We start from the raw sequence: 25,202 nt of genomic DNA on the forward strand, positions 1-25,202 counted from the left end.
ACAAGGGTTTGTTTGACGGTAGTTTTTGATGACATTAGACAGACTTGCTACCTTCCCACCCACTTTCCATTACTAGTATGTGTGCAAAAAAAAAAGAAGATCCCAATGTATAGTACAGGGCACGTTTGTGTCAGGAACTGTGTCTATCCATAACCCTCTTCACACCCAGCAGTGCCCGTTTCTAAGCATTTATGGGCACATGGTTTTGTTTCGCTCTATTATTGTGCACAACAAGTTGCTCAGCAACATTGTGTTTTAAATCAGCCTCTCTGACCGTGGACACTCACAACAAGATTTTGATGAGATTTACCCACTTATTCTAGGCAGATTTAGAGGAGTGGGGTGGGGTGTATATATGCAATATACAATTATATATATGCAATATAGAAGGACTGATTTCGATCATTTTAGGCGGTGGAACTTCTTTGAAATTAAAACACAAGAAAGGTTTTGTGGAGGTTGTGATCTTAAAGCCGAAATAATGTATTGTCACTGTTTAAATTTTGAATTGATAGGAATGAAAAAGAGATTGATTGTGCAGTGAGTGTAGAAAAGATGCAGAAAAGTAATTCCATTTTGTACATGCTTGATGTGCCACTGCTGCGTTGTTGCTTCAATTGCCCAAATCTTCTGGAAAAAAAATGCTGAACTAATAGAAGATAGATCGATGTAAGGTACTGGGAGATTTCCCAATGGCTACCACCGCATGGAGCTGTGAAGGAGAAACATATTTACCAGTACAGTAGATGGACAGTGGGCAGGTACACAACCTGTGTGCGCTAATAATGGCATAAAATCAACAAAACGTATTGATCTTATTGACCGAGCTTGCCAGGAATTACCTTTACTTACTGTTTACAATCTGTTTCATAAGGTAAGTATGCTTTCCCCATACCAGGTAAATTAAATTGGCTGTGTCACTGGAACACTTAGAAATAACACAAAATTGTAAAAGTTTAGATAGATATCCAATGATCTCTGTATATTGAAAGTCATCTTGGATTAGATAATGTCAGCAAGCCTTTACATGGGAGGTAGGCTGGCAGGTTTGCAGAAGCACAAACACATTTTGCTGTATCTATGAATTACAGTTAATTTGACAGATTTACTGTTATAACCCGTGTGTGTGTGTGTGTGTGTGTGTGTGTGTGTGTGTGTGTGTGTGTGTGTGTGTGTGTGTGTGTGTGTGTGTGTGTGTGTGTGTGTGTGTGTGTGCGCAGATCCTCTCCAGACGGCTGTCTCCAGCAATAATTGTTACTTGACAGTCTTGCAAAATAACACCAGGAACAGTGTTGTTTGACAGTGTTTCAAATCAAAATGAGTTCGTATCACTGTTAACACAGCATTATTGTTTCAGTGATTGTAGGTGGGGAATAAACAACGTGTTGTAACACTATCACAGTTGTTTCCTATACAGATGTAGTTATCCTGTAAATCTTAACGTATAAATCTTACATGATGGCTCCAAAACAGTTGCGGCAGGTGCCTCTATCACCTAACAACAAATGTTCAGAGAAATCCTACAACACTAGATAATGACTGAAGGTTTTTCACAATGCCGGCTCGTTTAATGTTATATTCATCACATTATTGCTCTTAATTCTTTAACTTTTTTTTTCACGAGTTTTACATTTGTATACACAAAGATGCATAATCAAGTAAGTTAAATTTAACAATCAGTAGATAAGGGTTTTGGATTTTAGGAACAATTGTATTTATCTTATATTAGCTTTTTAATAGTTTCAGGTCATAAAACTATGTAGGCTAGGCAGGTAGGTAGCTAGTATATAGGACAGAAAGAGGGATTGAATGATAGATAGACAGATGCATAAAAGACACATGGACAGATGGATAGATCGATAAAGATGATGGTAGGCCTTCTCATGCAAGAACATTCTCTAAAGCTGAATTTAGATTTGTTCTTGTGAGAGAATATTGAGAGAAATCGTTATCACTTTCATGACATATTCTTAACACACCAAAATTGTTTGTACACTTGAGCTTTGAAAGTTCTAACAGCAAACTTTCTGTTAGCATACTTAAAGTTGGGTTAAGCGATCCTGGGCAGAAGTTAGCAAGAGCTAGCTACATTTTGAAAGCATGCTGCAAAAGAATCCATCCCCTAACTTCTGCCCATGGACGTATATCCATGCTTCTGCCTAAGAGCCTCATGGATACACTAAACAATTGACAGCAAGTAGGGACCAACGGAGGCGCTGTTTTGCAAAGAACTCTTCTGATTGGCTGATGGATACAGAGAAAAATGTCCGTCTCCATTTACAGCGCTCAGGATGGCCACAGAGACGGGATTTTCTTTCTTTTTTCTTTTTCCAGTGCATCTACTATCATGATAGTTGGTGGGGTGTAGAAAGAGCTTGACTGATGAACACTGTAAAAAAAAAGGGTGTTCTAAATTAAAATCACTGATAGTCACTTTACACCCTCAAAAAGACCGAAAGCTTGAATGACATGGAAAATATATATATATAAAAAAAGTTGGAGAATGTTGAACAGCTGTTTAGTGTCTATTTCCCAACATTACTGCCAAACAAGGATCAGAAAAGGAAAAGAGCTCAGTTCAGAAATCTGTTGTTGTCAGAACTGGCTAAAGGAGAGGGTTTATTTTCCAGAGCATAGGTTTGTTAGTTTCAATTCATCTGAACCTCCAAAATACTGTACATCCTAAAATGATATTGATATTCATGAATATCCCTATTATAAATATTTTATACTTATTTAGGACTAAATTTAGAAAATTATTACGAAAAAATGTTTCCCCCTATTTAAACTAGTCTTTCCTTGTGTTAAGCAGATGGTTTATGATTTCACTCTTCTAAAGACGCTGTAACACAAACAGGACTGTCATGTGTGTTTACATATGACAGGTCTGCACTACTCTTGGGTTTTAATCTTACCACGGAACAAATCACAAACAATGGAAAATTGGTTAAAGCCACAAAATATATCTTATAATTCTTAACTGCTCTTTAAGAAGAGATCTGTGCATACAAACATTTCTTACAAATATTTTAAGAAGTTTTTTTTTCAAAAAAATTTGTTAAAACATTTTTCTCAGGAAAAGTACTTGAAAAAAAAAACACCCCCAGACATTGCGAGCTCATTGTACTAATACCAATATCTCTTGTCCAATCAAACATCTTGGAGCTGGCTATTTATGCATGCTCAATTTCATCAACTTAACAGCCCAGAGGAAGTTTTTGCCCTTTTGCCCTCCACCCAGCACAGATCACATACTGGTATGCATATGTGTTATGACAGCTGCAGTAAGGATTCTCACTTGATTATCAAATGACCTATTTATTACTTTTACATGGAAGGCTAATTTATTTTGTAAAGATGCCATTATTGATGGATTCATAATTCATTATTTCTGCAGCAAAAAAACCAAATGTGACTCACTGAGTGAACATGCAGAAATGTTTTTCCATGACATTACGTCAAACACTGATGATTGTAATCATTCCTATTGTCTTGGAAAAGATTCCTGCCCTCATTCGGATGATTTCATGCCGTGTTTTGTCTCAGTGGTGTGTGCTGTGCTACTGGCAACCCAAATGGATAATACAGGCAATAAATTAGAGCAGCCTCTCAAATGACAGATGCAGTTAGGTACATTGGCAGCTTGTATAAAATAAGACATCTGTCAGCCTATTATTCAAGTATGAGCAAAGTTACTTTTCTTCTTTCCAAATACTAACCAAACTAACTTGAACACTTGAGTTTGCTAATGAATTATACCAACACTTCTGAACGAGTTATATCCCTACTTTAAATCTAACCGCTTTGATTTCAACAAGTTTACTTCACTAGTTGCTATTGGAGAGGCAGAGCTAACCATCCCTCACCTGTACTCATACGATTTAACTGATCTCTCTAAATGTTAACCTCTCTGGGCCGACTTGTGGAGCTGCAGAATTTGTTCCCCCCGGGCAGGTGGAAAGATAGATGTAAATGACAGTGATAAGCCCTGATGGCTTCCAGCGCTGCAGTGAAACACAGACGAGAGGCGGTCGTAAATTGCTCATTGTTCACTGCTTCCTCCTGTGTAATTTGGCCTGATATCTCTCCATCAGTTTACTTCTGGTTTCCTTGATTATGCAGACAAAACACAAATGTGAAGCGAGTCAGCCTAGCTCGGCAGTAGCAGCAGGCTGTAGCAGTAGATGTGGCAAGGGTACAAGTATTAAAAGTACTGGTAATGACATAAATTCTATTAATGCTGCTTACATGGGAATCGACTCTCAGGGGAAGAAGAGGATGTAGATCCTGACTGGTTATATTATAAACTGGGCCCACATGTTGATGGAATAATTAATCATTTTTGGTTATCAAGGGAAAAAAAGGCCTTCATGTCGACCCTTGTACTTACAGCCAAGCAAGCTGGAAGGGTGGCATGCTGCTTCTGTGACTTTCACTATTCAAAAGGCCACAGGCCTTATCCCCGAAACAGCTCATTTGTCTTTTAGCAGTGACAAAGCAAGACGTTGAATACCAGCTTTCCCTCTTTATAGATTTTACAAAGTTTTGTAAAGTTTTGGGTGGCACAGTGGCCCAGTGGTTAGCACTGTCACCTTACAACAAGAAGGTCCTGGGTTCGAACCCCAGGGTTGTCCAACCTTGGGGGTCATCCCAGGTCATCCTGTGTGTGGAGTTTGCATGTTCTCTCCGTGTCTGTGGTGGGTTTTTGCCGCGTGCTCCGGTTTCCCCCACCATCAAAAAGAAACATGCACTTTAGGGTTTATACTCCTGTCTGTGCCCCTGAGCAAGGCAATGGGAAAAGAACAGGAGTGGGTCCCCAGTCACTGCATGAAGGCGGCAGCCCACTGCTTCTAGCTAAACAGATCACAGCTAGGATGGGTTAATTTGCAGTAACTGAATTTCCCCAAGGGGATTAATAAAGGAAACGTAATCTTATTCTTAAAAGGTAAATCAGGTAAGCACATTTCACGTCGACTCAGGCCCGTTCACAATGTTTTAGGTTTTAATCAGGCCAAACATTTTTGTTGCACTTGTTGTTTCGCTGCCCCATCCTTCTTGTCACTCTCCACTTTCCTAACCAATATGTGCGTAATTGCGAAGACAAGTCTATAAAAAGCTAAATGACTAAACAAGTAAATATGAGAGTTAAAAATAGGTCTGAAAGCAGGAACACAAGTAGTAAAGACGGTTTCCTGCCAACTGAAATAGTTACTACTCCGTTTCTGATGTCAATACCAATCTTTACAGGAAAGTCTTTTATAACTTTTTGATACACCCATTGAAATTAAATCATGATGACTGTGAGGTGCCTTTAAGTTGGGCCCTCAACTTATGTATGATAATGATGATTCGCCTGAATATTTACAAAAGGGTATCAAGTGAGGCCTCTGTTATCCAACTAGTACTACTACCCCAACGACATGACGGGGTGTATAATCGCATTAAACGATTCTCTATCAGAGATATCAGTTGGGCTAACCTCTCACAAAGAAAAAAAACTTTATGTCTGGTGTTTTCAATGTTTCAGATAAATCAGCATAATGGCAACGGGAGAGATTCATGGCCCCAACAACTTTTCTCTGCTGTTTTTGCCAAGAAAACTGCTGCATTTGGCAGGAGTAATGGGTTGTGTGTGAGAAAACCCATTAGGGAGTGTGTGATGTGTCTTCAAACTGTCAAGAATTGACACACAAGACAAGTCATGGAAGCCCAGATGAACAATAGATGTGACTTGAGACAGAAACTTCCAGAAGTTTATTTTGCTGCTACTGTGTTCAGTGAGGTTATTATTCAGACACACAATGATCCTCATTAATCAATCGTTTGTACATACAAATTTGTTCTTATTCACCCATGGGATTGTTTAGCCCTGAATTTGTCTCAGAGGCCAGTGTAGAACCTGGGTAACTCCTGAATTTAGACACCAATCAGCTAACACTGATACCTTTGCAAGCCATGGTGATTGCTCGTTGCATGAGGTAGACAATAGATGTTAGGGGGAAGGAATTACAAATAACCATCAGGCTTTGTGACTGGCTGTCAGACCAACTTGAGGGCTAAGAAATTCCATGGGTGTGTAATTTGTACGTAGGAACGATTGATGAATAAGGCCCATTAATGTGAGTTGATTGAAAAAATAGGTAGAGTTTACATAGATGATGAGGAAGAAGTTGTAAAAATAAACACTAGATATAACTCAAATACAACATTTTGGAAGTGCAAACCTTCAACATGAAAATATACCTGTAAAGACACACTCCTAGGGTTTGGGTGGAAAGCTGTAAATGATGATGATAATAATAATTACATTTATATACCGCTTTTCTAGGCATTCAAAGCGCCTAACATTGACGGTGGTAACTCACTTCAACCACCACCAATGTGTAGCATCCACCTGGGTGATGCACGGCCGCCATTTTGCACCAGAACACTCACCACACATCGGCTTAAGGTGGAGAGGGAGGAATCATTGAGCCAATTACATGGGGTGATGATTAGGTGGCCAGATGGAGAGAGCCAGGTTGGGAATTTTGCCAGGGCACCAGGGGACCCCCCTACACTTTGTGATAAGTGCCATGGGATCTTTAATGGCCACAGTGAGTCAGGACCTCGGTTTAACGTCTCATCTGAAGGATGGATGATGTACTTAATTTCATTTTAATTTAGGGTGTGAATGTTGAGGAAAAGAAGTGATTTACAGTGAGTCAGTTTTAACTTTCAGATCCTGCTCTGACAATTTCATGTTTGCTGTGCCAGACTAGTAGCATCTAGCCCTTGACCTCTAGCTGTGGACAAGCGTGGGCGGACTAACAACAGTCTAACAAGAGAGAGCTTGATGTTCAGCTCTTTCTTTCCCTAAGCTCTGGTCTTCTATTCAAAGTTCTCCACTACATCAAAGAGACGACTCACTTTCTAGGAAGGTCTGGGTTTTTGCGTAGGAGACTGTAAATGATGCCCGATGCCCCTGACATTTCCTTCTGTGTTTCCACTCCGGACTGATGACCTCTGATCACCTTAGGAGAGTGTAAAGTCTTCTGCCCATCAACCCAACTGATAGCTCAGGTTACTGCTGTCTCACACACACACACACACACACACACACCTACACACACACACAAGTGATGTGAAACTTCTGCCCTGGGTTTTGAATATCAGTTACACACAGGTTAGGTTGCTGTTATGTTTAGGGTTAAGGCTAGGTAGTGGTTAACCAGCTTTGTCACACAGAGACGCGGAAGTCGTTGTTTTTCCTGTGGCATCTCATACAGACGCCGAAGGGTACCAATATATCAACGCTTTGTCAATTCAAATTATAGTGCAGTGGGAAGAGAGTGGGGTTGTGCACCAGTAGTCATGATTAAAATGAATTTCGATTGCTTCTTTACAGATCTTAGGGTCATGAAATTTATTTGACACATGGAGGACCGACTTTTCGTATGATGTCTAAATTGGAGTTGACATTATGAGGATGTTATGTTATACTTACAGGGGTGAGGGGGGGCTTTTGTCACAAACAGGGGTTATCAAAGACATGACTATAATATAGAGAAACAAGTGAGAGACAGTCACAGAGAAAGAAAGGGAAAGACAGAGGAAGGTAGAAAGAAGGCAGAGGGCTCAAAGTGACTCAGAGAGCTGCTACAGAATACCATGCACCTTGATGACTTCAAAAAGCAGAGAAAACCCCAACAGACCCGCTGTACGCCACGTGCACATGCACGTGCACATACTATACACGTGCAGACAGACACAAACAGACACACAAGCAGATACATAAACATAAACACACACACAAATTCTAAAGCATAAACAGACACACACACACAGATACACTAACATCAACAGAAAAATAAAAGACAAAAATACACACACATGCACGTACACACACACACACACACACACAAACACAGCCCCCAGAATCAGACGGAAAACACGGACAGGTGGGGACTCAAAATAATGCCTCTCTCTCTCTCTCTCTCTCTCTCTCTCTCTCATCCCACCGACCCACCACCATACCTTACCTCACCTCCCTCTATGACTCTCTCTGCCCTCCCTCCCTCCATCCCTGCCCCTCCCCACCCACCCACCCCCCGTTCGGAGAAGTAGTCTTTAAGCGGAGGAATGCGGTGGTTTTTGTTAGCGGGGTGTGCATGTCGCCTCATGCCCACCCCGGGGTTCTCACGACGTCCCGTCTTGTTTTCAGCCCTAATTAGTGGCCGCTGGCAGTTTGGAAACAGATGTTTAAAACCCTGCAAAAGATTTTAGACTTCAAACAACCCGGGCGGAAAGTAGAAAGAGATTCGCCCTTCCTTCCCTCTCCCCTCCTCCCTTCTCCTCCTCCAACTCCACAAGTGCAGATTTTGCAGACAAGTTTGTCACAGAGGGCTATGGGGAGAGAGAGTGAGAGAGCGAGAGAGAGAGAGCAACAAAAGTTCCAACTAAGAAAAGGAGAAATTGAGGACCCCAGCATAACTTCACTAGATGATACGCTCTACCGTGTATAATTAAGCATAATTAAAATGCAACTGTTAGATTTAGTTCTGATCACAGCTGAGTCTCAAATCTAAGCAATTATGGAGGATATTGTCATTTTAACTCGGTCATTGTAATTCAGCAGACCGAGTTTTATGGCCATTTCAATCAAAAGTGAAAGTTCATCTGTGATACATCCACACACAAAAGCAAAGGACTTAATGATTTTCGACCATTTTCCACAGATGATTTACTGATAATTTCCTCAACCAATTTAGAGCCAAGTTTAACCAAATTTGCCCTGATGTTTGTTGTTTTGATTTAATCTCAAAAGCCTTGTAGACTTGTAATATGCAACGATGCATCCGCTCTGAATCTGTTCTCTGGGGACATTGCTAGCGTTGGTGAGTGCACCAAACCACACAGCGTTCAGTGAAGACTGGTTTTCAAGGGCTTGGCTACATGTTTACATAGGCTGCTCGTAACATGGAAACACTTCGTCAACCCATGGAATTACTCTGCAAACTCATTCTGGAAGATCAATCACAGAGAAATGCACACCTCAAAACAAACGCCTGGCACGGCTTCCTGCACTCATGTAGGGAAGGCTGAGAGCAACGCCGGGGTTCTGTTCAATCCTGTCAGTTCATTAGGCAGGTGGGGACAATTCTAGCTATGCAGCAGTTTGAAATGTGATTGGCAAGCACCTTCCCCTGAGATAATTACAACTTATCATCAGGGGCCAACAGGAGGGAGGCGGAGGGGAGAGAAGGGGAATGATACCCTCCACCCCCCACCACTCCCGGTAGGAAGCACTTTTATTGGGGAAAACCACACGTTTTCACTGCTTTCCACTGCTCTTAGCCCTGTTGAGAAAGTAACCCTTGTTTTGTTGCTTTCTACTACGATTAAATCTTGACTGGAGAAGCCGCTCAACGGGACCCAGTCCAGGACACTTTCAAATGAACCGGGTCAAGCGGTACGTTTCATCTCACATTTTCCATGCAAATCAGGAATCAGGAACATTTATTTGTCATTTCACTTCATGCATTTGCGTACATGAAATGAAACGAAATATCATTTTCCCCAGCCCTCAGCAGTGCAACACAAAGACAAAAACACATATCCAAACGACATATATATATATATATGTATATATGTATATATATATATATATATATATGTTCACTGCCCAAGAGAGCGAACACCAGCCAGGATGACCGTCGGAACTGCCGGTCTGCATGGGTTAGCAGTTACCTTAGCCTTACCTTAGACCGCCATCGGTACTTCCTCATCGGCAGCAGCTCCGGACAGGGCCTTGGTCCCTGGGTCCGCAGGACGTAGTACACCAAGCTCTCCCAGCCGATCCAGCGCCAGCTCTCCCAGTCATCAAACTTAGACGCAGACGTGTACAAAGACACTGCATGGACGGTACTGGATGAGGCCGTCGCAAACGTAATTTCGCGCTGCCATCTTCCCACACCGGTACTGAGCGAGGCCGCTGTAAACAGCGCCGTATGACCCTTTTACAGCCGGTAAACAGTGATCACGTGATTTAGTATGCGCACGCATTTTGGCAACAAAAAATGATTTTTATTTCCGACCATACAATTGTATGCTATATCCGCTTATTCATGCTGCATTATAACATCTATTTGTTATGATAGCCACTTAACGTATTTAGCTAGACTCGTTTTATTGCTTGTAGCCACAATCTTCACCTGTTTGCATTGAACGGTCTTTTCCCCGATGGAATGCGGTAGAAATTAATACCTTTAGTTTTGCTAGACCTCTTCTGGCAACCCACAACACAACTAGATGACATTTTAAAAATGCAAATATCAATAGATCAAAAATCCACTTGCACTCTGCATTGATTGGAGATGAGAAGTTGCCTCTTTGCTGCCAAAATGCGCACGCATACTATGCGTGACTAGGTCATAAAAGGCTCTTATAGAGAGAGTCTGGCCATCCTTTGATCTTTGCAACACGAGCTGTGATTGGCTGAGAGCCTGTCACGTGCTTGACGGGCGCCATGTTGCCTACCAACATCTGGCTCTGTCGTCATGACGTTTCAATGAGCAGTTAAAGGAGAAATGGTGTGTTGTGCGGTCGGGACAAGGCCGTATGATGAATTGATCGCCACAGGATGCAAAAAGGAGGGCAGTTTGGACCGTGAAGATTTGCAGGCTGGGCTGGTCCCCCTCAGTTTATTCCTACTTGTGCTCGGTGAGTTCATTTCAGTGTTTACAATTTTTCGGTAAACTAACTTCCCTAGAGCAAGCCGAGAGTCTGTAAGGTATTGATGTGTGGAATTCAGTTGTATAGCACAGCCAAGCTGTGTATAACCATTGACAGAAATCAGGCAAATGTAAACAGTGACAGATTGTCATATGGGATGGATTGAGTGGCAGGCCTGAGACTGAGCCGAGGCAGTGTGGGTAGTGTTGCGATAAACTAGACAAGAGCCCTGATACAGAACTGATGCTGCACTGGCTAAACCTCGAAACAGGTAGGCCAATTATTTCTCAAGTGTCCCTGATATTATTGCTCATTATCATTCACTAGTAGCCTACTGAACGTTTCAAAATATGTAATACTGGTACTGATCACCAATTTACCCACCACACCAGTAGTGTAGTGGATAAAAACTAAAGTCTCTGGTGTAAATTCTTTGGGTTGAAATCTACATGTATGCAGCAGAGGTCCCTGCTCAGTGCCTGCAACTGTGTTATGATCGCTGGTGGGTTTCTTCCTGATCTCATCACCTTCATCATGGGCTGAAAAAGTGAAACACATTATTACCATAGCCTCTGCTCCTGATCTGGTGTTAAACCACCCACTCTGACTACTGGTATGCAATGATAAAAAAAAAAAAAATAAAATAAATAATTCTGGTTCTCTGAAACTGGGATTGAAATGATGGAAAATCCATAATTTCTGGAAACCCTAAGTACTGGTACTGAACAATGTAAAATACATAAAGTGTCTCTCAACGTTATTTATGCAGTGATGTGGCCTTAAAAGGCCACACCCCTTTCTCAATAGCCTCAATATGTTGTCTAAATGTTTCATCTAATAAATTCTTGTTTCCTCTAAATTGGGGTCAAAGTCTAGTAATAGAAATTAACAGAGTGATCCATTCATGGTACATTGCACCCACAACACAGGGTAAGCTGTGAGCCTCATTTTGCCATGTGACCAATTAATAAGGTGACAGACACAATAGTCATGTTAAATTCTTATTTAACAGTAGTCAAAAGTGAGGTGACTTTCGGTCAGTTATCTCATTAAGCTGGTCACATGACAAGGCTCATAACAAGGCTCCCTATTATATGGTGTCCTTCAATCACCCTCCTGATTTCTATTTTATTCCCACTACCGTGTTTTTTTTTTTTTAAAAGAACCAGTTTAGACGTTGATTAAACTGTCTTGGAGAATATAGTCATGCAAACCACTGAGTCAGAATCGTCACAACACGGCGGCGTGTCTGATCAGAAAGGGCAACGTTAACGCTGGGTAAGTCCTGTGTTCCTCACGGGGCATTTCACATTATCAGCGGCGCACACAGGGGTCCTCCTCAGCCGTGACCGTCCAGCGGGACGCTGTTCGAGCTGCCTCGCCACGTACTACACCCTGCGCACGTGCACGCCTCTGTGCGACAGTGTGATAAAAAGTCTTACGTACATACACATAAACACATGCGTGTGCAATTATGTGCCCATGCAGATGTTCGCGTAAGTGAATAAACACGTACGTGCATGCACATGCAATATACCCTCACACTCTCTCCCCGCACACAGGACACAAACACATGCACAAAAACGGGAGGGGGGGGTAGGCTTCATAGTAAAAGCCCAGCAGGTGGGAGCTCTTATGCTGGTAATAACATTTTATTAGAGGCTCTAATTGAGATCTCTGGACATTGTGTAGAATTAACAGTAAGTAAATAGTACTCATACACTAACATACACACACACACACACATGCACACACACAAACACACACACACACATGCACACACACATGACATTTTTCGCTAAAGAGCAGTGTGATTGTTCATTGCCAGTTATTGCATATGATGACTGTGTTTGAGTATATGTGTGTGTGTGTGTGTGTATGCGTGTGTGTGTGCGTGCGCCTGTGTTTCTGTGCTTAGCGGCTCTTTTGATGAAAGGCGTTTGATTTGTTTAAAGCCTTGTCTGGGTTTAATGTGCTGCTGTGGGATTTGTTTGTGAGCTTTGATATCGCCTTGGTTTTTCTGCCTGGCTTTAATGGTACTTCAGTAGATCGCCTTTGAACTGAGAAATGCAAGGCAGCATGCAGACCACTCTGTTGTTTTATGAAGAGGACTGGATGATAAACAGGCATTAAATCAGAATTCCCCCCAAAACTATCCAATGGCGATGACACAACTTTAAGCCATTGGATTTAGGTAGCTTTGCATACCGCGAGGAAGGAATCGGAGCCAACGTGGTACATTCAGTGAGGGCAACACAATAGGCTGTGATAACAATATGATATAAAATAGTGTGTATCATGACAGATCGGAAAACTGACCATCTACTTTGGCCCAAGTTGTCGGACATGTATAGTGGCTTTAATGTTGGTTGTCACCCGTATAATAAGTGTGGATTACGGTGGTATAGATGTCTAAGTTGTATTTGGTTGTTAATGAATGACTGTGCATGGTCCTGGACAAACCATTTTTGAGAATTTAAAAGGAAGAATCACTTTCTTTTTTTTCTACCACTTTAGACACTTTAGAATACTTAGTACCTGCCCCCCCCCCCACATATATCCAAGTGGCACTCTCCAAGCCATGGATTTCCAGTGTATTTGCATGCACATGTATTTTCAAAGACAGGTCAGAGTGTAGGTTCACCTGCAGTGCATTCCCCCTGGAGCCATTCTTTGTAGTCTTGTGCCTTGCTCAAGGTCCCTTCAGCATTGAAGGTAAAGATCCTAGAAGGAGACACCATCCTTCATATGGTGGACACCATAGATGCAGATGATATCAGATGCTGGATTGGATAGGTTTGGCACCCCCCCCCCCCCAGCAGTTAAAGAAAAGCCCTGAACCATCCATCCATCCATCCATCCATTATCCAAACCGCTTATCCTGCTCTCAGGGTTGCGGAGATGCTGGAGCCTATCCCATTAGTCAATGGCGGGTCAAAGGCAGGTTTTCTTTTCCACTTGACAGGTGGAAGTCACCCACCTGCTGAAGTTGAGATTTGAACCTACAGTCTACATGTTGTTGTGCAGGTTGTTGGTCCAGCTTTCTACTCTTGCACATTGCAATCACATTAACCATAAGATGGACAAGCGTCAACGTAACGTCACCATATTCTGTAGTGAGTCAGTACAACGTCTCGTGTTGAGCACTGTGGCACATTTCAGACTAGTCTACTCCTCATGACTTGTATTCTGCACTGTCCACAATGCTGGATGCAACATTATGTTCTGTCCATATTAAACGGTGTCAGAGTTTTAAGGGGAATCGGGCACTGTTGTAGTGTTGTTGACTTATCAATAACTCTTCCCAAAGCACGTAGCTGTAATCAGAGTCAGAATCAGGTTCGATCAGTCAAGTTTGCACACACAAGGCATATCATTTGGAAGGACACTCACATGCTGAATATATATATATATATATATATATATATATATATATATATATATATATATATATATATATATATATACACTCACTGGCCACTTTATTAGGTACACCTTGCTAGTACCGGGTTGGACTCTCTTTTGCCTTCAGAACAGCCTTAATCCTTTGTGGCATAGATTCAATAAGGTACTGGAAACATTCCTCAGAGAGTTTGGTCCATACTGACATGATAGCATCACGCAGTTGCTGCAGATTTGTCCATGATGCGAATCTCCCGGTCCACCACATCCCAAAGGTGCTCTATTGGATTGAGATCTGGTGACTGTGGAGGCCATTTGAGTACAGTGAACTCATTGTCATGTTCAAGAAACCAGTCTGAGATGATTCGAGCTTTATGACATGGCGCGTTATCTTGCTGGAAGTAGCCATCAGAAGATGGGAACACTGTGGTCATAAAGGGATGGACATGGTCAGCAACAATACTCAGTTAGGCTGTGGCGTTGACACGATGCTCAATTGGTACGAAGGGGCCCAAAGTGTGCCAAGAAAATGCTTTCATGTTGTTGACGCCAAATTCTGACCCTACCATCCGAATGTCGCAGCAGAAATCGAGACTCATCAGACCAGGCAACGTTTTTCCAATCTTCTATTGTCCAATTTTGGTGAGCCTGTGCGAATTGTAGCCTTAGTTTCCTGTTCTTAGCTGACAGGAGTGGCACCCGGTGTGGTCTTCTGCTGCTCTAGCCCATCTGTCTCAAGGTTCGATGTGTTGTGCGTTCAGAGATGCTCTTCTGCATACCTCGGTTGTAACGAGTGGTTATTTGAGTTACTGTTGTCTTTCTATCAGCTCGAATCAGTCTGGCCATTCTCCTCTGACCTCTGGCATCAACAAGGCATTTTCGCCCACAGAACTGCCACTCACTGGATATTTTCTCTTTTTCGGACCATTCTCTGTAAACCCTAGAGATGGTTGTACGTGAAAATCCCAGTAGATCAGCAGTTTCTGAAATACTCAGACCAGCCCGTCTGGCACCAACAACCATGCCACGTTCAAAGTCACTTAAATCACCTTTCTTCCCCATTCTGATGCTCGGTTTGAACTGCAGCAGATCGTCTTGACCATGTCTACATGCCTGAATGCATTGAGTTGCTGCCATGTGATTGGCTGATTAGAAATTTGCGTTAACGAGCAGTTGGACAGGTGTGCCTAATAAAGTGGCCGGTGAGTGTATATATATATATATATATATATATATATATATATATATATAAGACATAATGTCAGTGATTCATTGTGGTTATATGTACATCTGGCAATAACTACATGCAAATGTGTTGCGATGACCGGGGCGTCCAGGTAGTGTAGCGGTCTATTCCGTTGCCGGGGATCGCTGGGTCGAATCCCTGTGCTACCTCCGGCTTGATCAGGCGTCCCTACAAACACAATTGGCCGTGTCTGCGGGTAGGGAGCCGGATGTGGGTATGTGTCCTGGTCGCTGCGTTAGCGCCTCCTCTGGTCAGTCGGGGCACCTGTTTGTGGGGGTTGGCGTGATCCTCCCACGCGCTACGTCCCCCTGGCAAAACTCCTCACTGTCAGGTGAAAAGAAGTGGCTGGCGACTCCACATGTATTGGAGGAGGCGTGTGGTAGTCTGCAGCCCTCCCCGGATCGGCAGAGGGGGTGGAGCAGCAACCGGGATAGCCCGGAAAGAGTGGGGTAATTGGCCAGATACTTCCATCCATCCATTTTCCGTACTGCTTATCCTGCTCTCAGGGTCGCGGGGATGCTGGAGCCTATCCCAGCAGTCATTGGGCAGCAGGCGGGGAGACACCCTGCACAGGCCACCAGACTGTCACACAGGGCCCACACACACACACGCACACACGCACACACACACACATTCATACCTAGGGGCAATTTAGTACGGCCGAATCACCTGACCTACATGTCTTTGGACTGTGGGAGGAAACCGGACCCCCCGGAGGAAACCCACACAGATATGGGGAGAACATGCAAACTCCACACAGAACGACCCGGGATGACCCCCAAGGTTGGACTACCCCGGGGCTCGAACCCAGGACCTTCTTAATGTGAGGCGATCGCGCCAACCACTGCGCCACCGATTTGGGAGAAAAAATAGGGGGAGAAAATCAAAAAAGTGTTGCGATGATTTGATACTACCTTGTCCTTAACAGCGTTTGTCCCGTTAATTGTCATCAGTATGAGCGTGGTACAGTCGACCAGGCCAGATGCCCTCCGGACCATTCATAGTTCACAAATCTAGACTACTACAGTTAACGTTGTTCCTCTCTGTTCAGCCAACTCCAGTCTGTTCTGATCTATTCCACCTCGTTTCATCCCACTATATTCTGCCTAGCAGCGCTCTAATACGCTTCGCCTACAGCCCCGATCTGCTACCAACATGTCTTATTTGATCTCTGTCTGGGGTTGCTTTTATAGACGCCCCTGTCTCACTCTCTAAGCCAATTAAAGGCCAACAGATGTGGGTTTCTAACTGCGGTCCACCGATGAATTTGGATGCGATTACTTCCTCTTTGTGTAAGTACGATGTAAGCTGAAGCGCCGCTCATGGGGTAGCTACAACTGGTGTTTCGTTTTTTTTAGTTTTTTTTTTTACGTTTTCTCTGTGGTGACTCACGTCTTTACAGCTTTTCAAAAGAAGTAACCTGTTGCTTACGAGCCAACCGTGTTTTAACACTAATCCCGACAAAAACGCCAGGGACTGCAGATCGCTATGGCAAAATGAAAAGAAAATCTTTGGAAAAAACAAAAAAACGTCATATTTAAATCATAAACACTATCAGCTCTTTGTCGAGAATACTATGGTGACCCGTTTTAATTCTCTCTTGACAAAATGCCAGTTCCCAACTAACATACCACACCATCACTTTTTTTATTTCCATCCGTTTTTTTTCTTCTTCTTCCAATGCCAGGTGTGTTTTACCGGGGAAATGGCCAACCAAAATGTTTTTGTATTGAAAACAGGGCTCAGCATCACAAGCAACACAGAAAGTGAGGTATGTAAATTGTATTGAAATCAAGCCTTACTTCTAGCCCACATGAAGTCACGTTGAAATGGAGGGCATCGATTCAATATGTGCGTCTTTTCAAGCTCACATTGCGGGAGCCATCACTTACTATGACATTTAAGATAAAATCACAGATCACAATCTAATCTGAGCTCGTTAGCGACGGCTGGTGTTGACTGAGCCTAGATAGAGTATCAGCCAGCGGGACACTCCACGCGCGCGCACACGCACAAACACACCTATCTATGTCTACAAGAGGTGGACTGATGGTGCTAATCTGATGATCACCAACCTTTGTCAAACTTCACACACATTTGGTCCCTCCACCCCCCCACTACCACACACACAATTACACACGTATTAAACATACACACCCGCGCACATACACACACACACACACACACACATCTCCACCTTCTACTTTGTATGCCCTCAGGGCTTGTTGTCAGGATGTGTCAAGATGTAAATACTGGTTACTGTCCACAGTTCATAATAAATCACAGCTGCATCGTTTTTTTGTTTTTGTATTCTTTTATTAGCAACAGAAGTTCAGTCAGATATTCAAAATGTTCACACACTTGCACACATAACACACACATGCACACACGCTCACACACAATTCCACTTTCTTTCTCTTTGTCCACGTGTGTGTGTGTGTGTGTGTGTGTGTGTGTGTGTGTGTGTGTGTGTGTGTGTGTGTGTGTGTGTGTGTTAGCCTTCTCTTCATAGCTAGCATGCGCTGCTGCAATGCCAGGTGTGTTATGTGATGCAGCAGGAATGGACGAGACAGTCGTAATCTCTCATCTGATTGTCAGCTGTACAGTCATCCTGATAGAGACACCTAGATGTTGGAACGGGACAGTTCAAAGTGTACATTTGGGGACGGTGATTTTAATCTCACCTCTTTTGGTAGAGTCGTTTTTTTTCTTTGTCTTTTTCTTTAATTTTTACCTACAGAAGTTATTTAAGTCACACACAAAAAACCCGTCCATCTTATCTTTTATTCTATACTCGTGCTGTGTTTTTATTGATATCATAATGTAGTCAAATGTAAAAACCATGCCACTGCCCCTATTCTTTCACCATTCACTTTGACCATTCATGGCTTTACTGTGACCTGTATTCAGAGTGCAATCTGCTGTGATTTATGAACATTGTAGTTACTACTGATATCGTCATGCGTCTCTACCAGTGACAAAAATAAATAAATAAATAAAATCCCCAGAATATCCCACTTATCAGTGATGCAAGACATGGGAATTAGATGAGGTTATAAGACTTTAATCAGTTCTGTGAGTAATTATACACAAGCAAACAGACAGTGATTGTAACATGTTTGGTGCTAAACCATATTTCCAAATAGGCTCTTGTTAAATCAAACTGCAGGATAAAATGGACATGTGACAATAGGAGACATAAATGAAGCCCTTCACACCCCTCAGAAACACTTAACTCTGAGTTGAAACCCCTGCTGTTAAGGTTGGTGAAGCATGTCTGTGTGTGTGTGTGTGTGTGTGTGTGTGTGTGTGTGTGTGTGTGTGTGTGTGTGTGTGTGTGTGTGTGTGTGTGTAGATGGCTAATACAATCCCCAGTTAGCATACAAATAGGCAAAGTGCATGTTTGCATCCATGTGTGTGAATGTGTATGTGAGTGATCTCATGGACCGTGTTGGGACATGATGTTGACCAAGATTAGAGTAAATCATAGAGGGGACAGACAATATTCCTGCCTCCCTGATGGGTGTCCTACTTCCTAGCTTGGCATATATCCTGTCTTATGCTGGATTTCCCCTTACATAATGCCCTCGACTACTACTTCACCCAGTTCTTTAGTCAGGTAAAACAGGCGCTCCTCATGTCTCACTGACAGGCCACTTCTAATACAGCAAGAGCAGACAGCTCCCCAATTTCCTATCGCCTATTAATGCTCTGGTTTGTACCTGTTTGCCTTTCAACTGCATGTCAAACTTAATGGCATTTCCCTCACATGCTAGCTTTACCCCAGTGTGTCTGTATTATTACACTGCTGAGGCTTTCAGTAGCCGGCTAACATCTGCATCAGTGAACTTCTCAATTGAGCAGTGGGACAATGTAGGTTATAGTGCTTGGAATAAGATTAGGCGTCCAACAAATATCTGACGTCGGAAACCATGAATCAAGTGACATCATATTTGCATTATATCAGTATCCTGCAGAAACCTTGTGGCTTTAAATTTTTTTGGAGTGGATAATTTTAGGTTGGGTTTTTCTTTGTCACTCCTGTATCTTTAACAATTCAATAAGCATTTGTTAGTCAGCTGGCTACATTCCATGGTCAGGATGGGGGATTGAACTCACAACCACAAATTATGAATGGAAAAATCAAAGACACTAATAAATTGAACATCAAGCTGGAGAGATTACACACACACACACACACACACACACACACACACACACACACACACACACACACACACACACACACACACACACACATTTACTTGACTCACTGGATTATTGTGCTCCTTATTTGTTGAGCACTTTCCCTACCATCGAGTGTTTCTTTTAACCAAGTTTTATATATATATATATATTTCACGTTTTGTATTTCATCTTTTGACATTCTCGTGGGTGCCATCATGCTATAGCCACCTCTCACCATTCTTAAACCCATGCATTATCTGTCCTCCAATGGGATGGACAGCTCTTCTGCTAATAAAACTTATTGAAATGAGTGCTCTTCATACAAATGATGAAATGGCATCTCTACAATAGGAGTGAATATTAACAACTATCACCCTCGGATGCATTCAGTTCGAAGTGCTTTGCTATGCTACATGTATTTGTTCTTCAAAATCTGCCAGTGCAAAATAGGGCTTTGCAGCATTGGGTTTATGCAACAATTTCTGCAGATTAGTATCCAAAGAAATGTCAGATTCCATAACGATTGTAGGTAGGTTTTTTTTCATCCTTTTAAGCCACCTGCAAGTTTTGGTAAACGTACCCTGAAAACAGCCACGGTATGGATGCAATTATGATGCCCCATTCAGTTTGTGTCTGCAGGGTTTAAGTGGGTTACAGTGTTTCGTGATTACAGGCCGTGATGTGTGTTTAAGGCCGGCAGGTTTGTGATTGTCGGGCTGCACTGACCTTTATGTAAAACCCCCAGTTTTAACGCTGCAATCTTAAATCAAATGCAAAGTGCCGTTTATGGGATTATGATAGCGTTAGGTTTGCAAGCTAAACATTGCAGACTCTTTTTGCTTGACCACTTTCTTGCACTACTTCATTTACCGTAGCTTTCTTTCCCCACATTTTCAGTAAGGGTGGAAACCTTGTTTGTCGAAAACTCGGTCTTCTGAAGCGGTCGGTCTAACTAATGAGCCCTATGAACAGACATTCAAAATGAAAATACTTCAGGTTCGCGTTATTGTCCTAACTGTTAGTATGTCCTTGTTGGTCAAGGCTAGTTAAATGCATCTAAGACACTCACGGCATTTCAAACTGACTTTTTTTATAGTCTGAATGAGATTTTCACTACATTTCAGCGTTCACATTATCTCAGCCATTTAAAATACCCCCATTCGTCCCTGAGGAGGCTGGGATAACTACAGCATACCTCTGCAGCAAAATAAATATATATATTCAAACATATAAACATGTGTTTACGTACCCCCGGGCCCTGCACTTTCATACATCGTAAATACATTTTTGTTAACTCGACAAGCATACACAAACGATAAATATATATTTGGATAAACCGTAGTAGTCCTCAGGGTGCTGTCTTGATGTGTTGCTGCAACAATTAGAGGGATTATGACCCCCCTCCCCCACCCAACCCAACAAACTGGTTTTGTGATGGTGGTCCAATCGCTTTTTGATTAATTGCTATTAGCTTTGGCCCTACGACGAGTGGGTGTGCTTCTTTTTGTTTCTTTTTTTTCATCCCTTTGTTCCAGGCGGATGAATAAGGAGGCCCCATTTATCACTCGTTGACTCGTTCTTCCACCACTCAGCTCATTCATACTCCGGAACGAAGGAGCACACTTTTTTTTCCTACTTTTACTTTTTCTTCTCCTTCGTTTTTTTTTTTAATTTTCCCCTCTGCTCAGTTGGGAAAACCCGCGGCAGAGCGGGTGTAGAAACAGAGCCACGCTGCACGCAAATCAAGCCTCTAAACTATTCAGCGACATGTTTCTCTCTCTCTCTTCCCCTCGAGGAGGGAGCAGAGAAGGAGGGAGCGAAGGAGGGAAAGGTATCTGTTTTGTTGGCACTGTTCCAATGCGACCTTCCGTTTGGAGACGTGGGCGAGTGGATTGTTCTACTCAAGAGAAACATGACAGTTCTCTTACTTGTTCTCCTCTACATCCCCGCACCACCATCCCTCTGTCTCTCTCTCTCTCTGTTCTCTCCTTCGGTTCCTATTCCTCTCCCTCCAATGGATCAGAACATAGTTAAATAATGAAGGCATTTTTACTGCGTACTTTCTTCACGGGGCAAATGATCTTGGCAGAGCTCTTCTTGGGAGAACTTCATGCTCGAAAGCAAAGCAGGAACAGGCTAAAAGAACATGCACGCACACACACACACACACACACACACACACCTGGAAGCACACTCATGTTCGGACCTAAAGGTGCTGATAAAGACATGTACCACACAGATCAATACACACAGACAGACACACACACACACACACACACACACACACACACACACAGTGGCCCAACAGCACAGTACACTGCGCTTGAATAGAAAACTTGTGTTTTTACTGTGAGTGGAAAGCTATGACTTATCTCCTCAAATTTGACATGCATCATCTACCTCTCTTCCTCTCTCTCCCTATCGCTCTTACACTTTCTGTAGGCAGATGTTTCTGAGAGCTATAGTCTGTATAGCTTAGTCATACTGTGTGTGTGTGTGTGTGTGTGTGTGTGTGTGTGTGTGTGTGTTGATAGGGGCGGGAGCAGCAGTGGCATCTGTCAGTACTATGGGTGGCCTGGTGTTCCTGTTGGTAATTGGATCTTAAAGTTTAGAAGTGGCGATGACAGACAGACAGACACACACACACACACACACACACACACACACACACACACACACACACACACACACAAGGGTACAGACAAAAGCATCTTCACATGCACACACAGGGAATGCAGAGTTGGGAAGGGATTGGAAGGGGCTCATACTGAGCGGGACAGACATCCAGTGTGTGTGTGTGTGTGCGTGTGCATGTGTGGTGTGTATGTGTATGTCGCTAGAGCTTTGTAGAGAAGTCTCACGGTATGTTAGGAGGAGGAATTCTGATGAAAACTATACAAGTGCTTAAAAGTGTGCTCCAATCTTTACATTTTCACTGCATGTCTTTCTAACACACTTTTTGTGTTATACTATATCACACATTTTGCCCCTGGTTGTCAAGTAAATCAGCTCAAGCGTAATGTATACTAAAGATATAGAAATAAGCTAAAATAAAATAAGCTAGGCCAAGATAAACTTCATTAACCCCTACAGAGAAAATGAGTTGTGCGGCAGCAAGTAAACGGCAAAGCCCAACATCATGCTCCCATGCCATGATGAGTAATGGATCTACTGTCTGTTTGGGTAATGCCTGCATCCATCAGTGTTATTTGATATTGGTGTGTTTGACAACAGCCTCAGAGACAGACCACCTGGCTTATTCAAAGAGGGATCAGTATTTCCTAAATTTGCAATGCGGTGCTTCCCACTGAGCCCTGCTCATTCAAACCTCTGGGGGATGAGAGTTTTCGTGTTTCTACTCAAAAGAATGAACATGCTATGAGAGTCTGAATCAATGAAAATATGTGGTGTCATGCACCGGCACTTATTACTCTTCTGGAATGGAAACTCTTAAGAAAATGTCCTCTCACTCCCTTCATCATTCACATTTTCACATCTCTCTCTCTCTCTCTCTCTCTCATGGCCAGGTGGTGATGGACCACATGAGGAGGAAGTGTAAATGCCATGGGACATCAGGGAGCTGCCAGCTGAAGACCTGCTGGCAGGTGACCCCGGAGTTCCGGCTGGTGGGCTCGCTCCTCAAGGAGCGCTTCCACATTGCCACGCTCATCAAGGCCCACAACCGCAACACCGGGCAGCTTGACCACTCCCACCACAACAACCACCACAATAACCACCACAACCACAACAACCACCACCACCAGAGCAACAACCACCACCACCACACGCATCGCCGACGGCCCAGCATCAACGAGCTGGTCTACTTCGAGAAGTCGCCCGACTTCTGTGAGCGGGACCTGGGCTCGGACTCGGCGGGCACACAGGGCCGGATCTGCAACAAGACCAGCCCCGGCATGGACAACTGCGAGAGCCTCTGCTGTGGGCGGGGCCACAACATCCTGCAGCAGACGCGGAGCGAACGCTGCAACTGCAAGTTCCACTGGTGCTGCTATGTGGTGTGCGAAGAGTGCCGGATAACAGAGTGGGTCAGTGTCTGTAAATGAAGAAACATGCACACGCCAACAGACTGAACACGCAAAAGGAAAAAAAAATCGAAATAGACCTTTTAATTGTTATTATTCCTAAAAAAGGGGGGGGTGACTGTAACGAGATTCCTTTTTTTTTGCGATGGACTGCCTTTTTTTTTTTGAGACCATAAAGAGCAGAAGAGCTCTATTTGGTATAAAAGATGTATTCTGTGTGCACATTGGGGAATAAGTGTGCACACATGCACCACATTTTCAAAACTGCCACGTCTCACAGTGTGGACATTTATCAGCTTGCCTCTCAAGATAGAGGAATGTTGAGCTTTAATCAAACTCTAGATTCTTGGATGATGAGCTATGAAAAGTTGATGAACACCTGAACTCTTAACAATTCAGACTGAAGTTCTGAAAACATCACACAGCTAATTATTCAAAGGATACCTGTTCAGCATTTAACAGCTCCACGGACTTCTGTTGAACGAAACGGAAAAAGAGATAAATCTTAGAGTAAAAACAAAAACAAAAAACCCAGAGCACTATAGTGAATTGAGACGGAATAAGTTGAAAAGGCATCCCTGTATATCCCTGTTTTTAGTTTCAGAATTAAGAATATAAAATCGGAGGGTCAAGATCTCTTTGAACTGATCCCTTTTTACATTTGAAAAGATCATTCAATAGAGTCCCCCGCTACAAGATATGAGTGAAATTAAGCACATGTATGCTTAATAAATGACAGATTAACCATCTTGCATGGCTAAATTGGAAACCATCTCCTTACCTACTAACATAGAGAGACATCATAGCTCTCTTCACACTGTGTGCATATCATTAGATAGGTCAGAGCACAAGGTCTGCCAGGATATGACACAGTGCCTTGCTCAAAGCCAGTTGCACAGTTTTTTGTACACTGTAGACATAATACCAAGTTACGGTTAGAAGTTATTGATTGAGCCGGGGGTTTCAAAGGTGGAAAGCATCTTGCATGTTGAGCAGAGAAATCACCCATCAGTTTGACCTGTTTGACCTTTGAACACTAATGTGTGTTGTTTCTGGATACCGCTACGGATCCTCAGAACATACAATACATGTGAAGGGGCAGAGACTGGACTATTCCCACGAGAAAGGACCCTTGGGTTACCTGACAGAATGAATCTTTAACTGACACCTAAAGATTGACAGTGCCTCCAAGTCTGAGGCCATGGTTCTCTACCGGAAAATGGTGGCTTTGCTCCCTCCAGGTTGGGGATGGGTTGTTGCCTCAAGTGAAGGAGTTTCAAGTATCTCGGGGTCTTGATCACAAGTGAGGGTAGGATGGAGTGGGAGATTGACAGGCGGATTCGGGCAGCATCAGCAGTAATGCGGACGATGTACCAGACCGTTGTGGTGAAGAGGGAGCTGAGATGGAAGGCAAAGCTCTCAATTTACCAGTCAATCTTCGTTCCAACCCTCACCTATGGTCATGAGCTTTGGGTAGTGACCATAAGGCTGAGATCATGGATACAAGTGGCTGAAATGAGTTTCCTCTGTAGGGCGTCTGGGCTCAGCCTTAGAGATAGGGTGAGGAGCTCAGACATCCGGAGGTAGCTCAGAGTAGAGTTGCTGCTCCT

The 25,202-nt window shown here is 43.1% G+C and overlaps 1 protein-coding gene across 1 annotated transcript in view; it reads left to right on the forward strand.

Moving 5' to 3' along the window:
• The window catches only part of wnt10a (wingless-type MMTV integration site family, member 10a), a 43,009-nt gene extending 19,396 nt beyond the window's left edge, over nt 1-23,613 (forward strand). The window contains exon 5 of the mRNA XM_056288903.1: nt 23,077-23,613. Within this exon, the coding sequence (XP_056144878.1) occupies nt 23,077-23,613 (537 nt within the window). The remainder of the gene's footprint in view (nt 1-23,076) is intronic.
• Nucleotides 23,614-25,202: the final 1,589 nt, after the last annotated feature.

The sequence above is a fragment of the Lampris incognitus genome, chromosome 11 (genome assembly GCF_029633865.1).
Source record: "Lampris incognitus isolate fLamInc1 chromosome 11, fLamInc1.hap2, whole genome shotgun sequence".
Classification (NCBI taxonomy): Eukaryota; Metazoa; Chordata; class Actinopteri; order Lampriformes; family Lampridae; genus Lampris; species Lampris incognitus.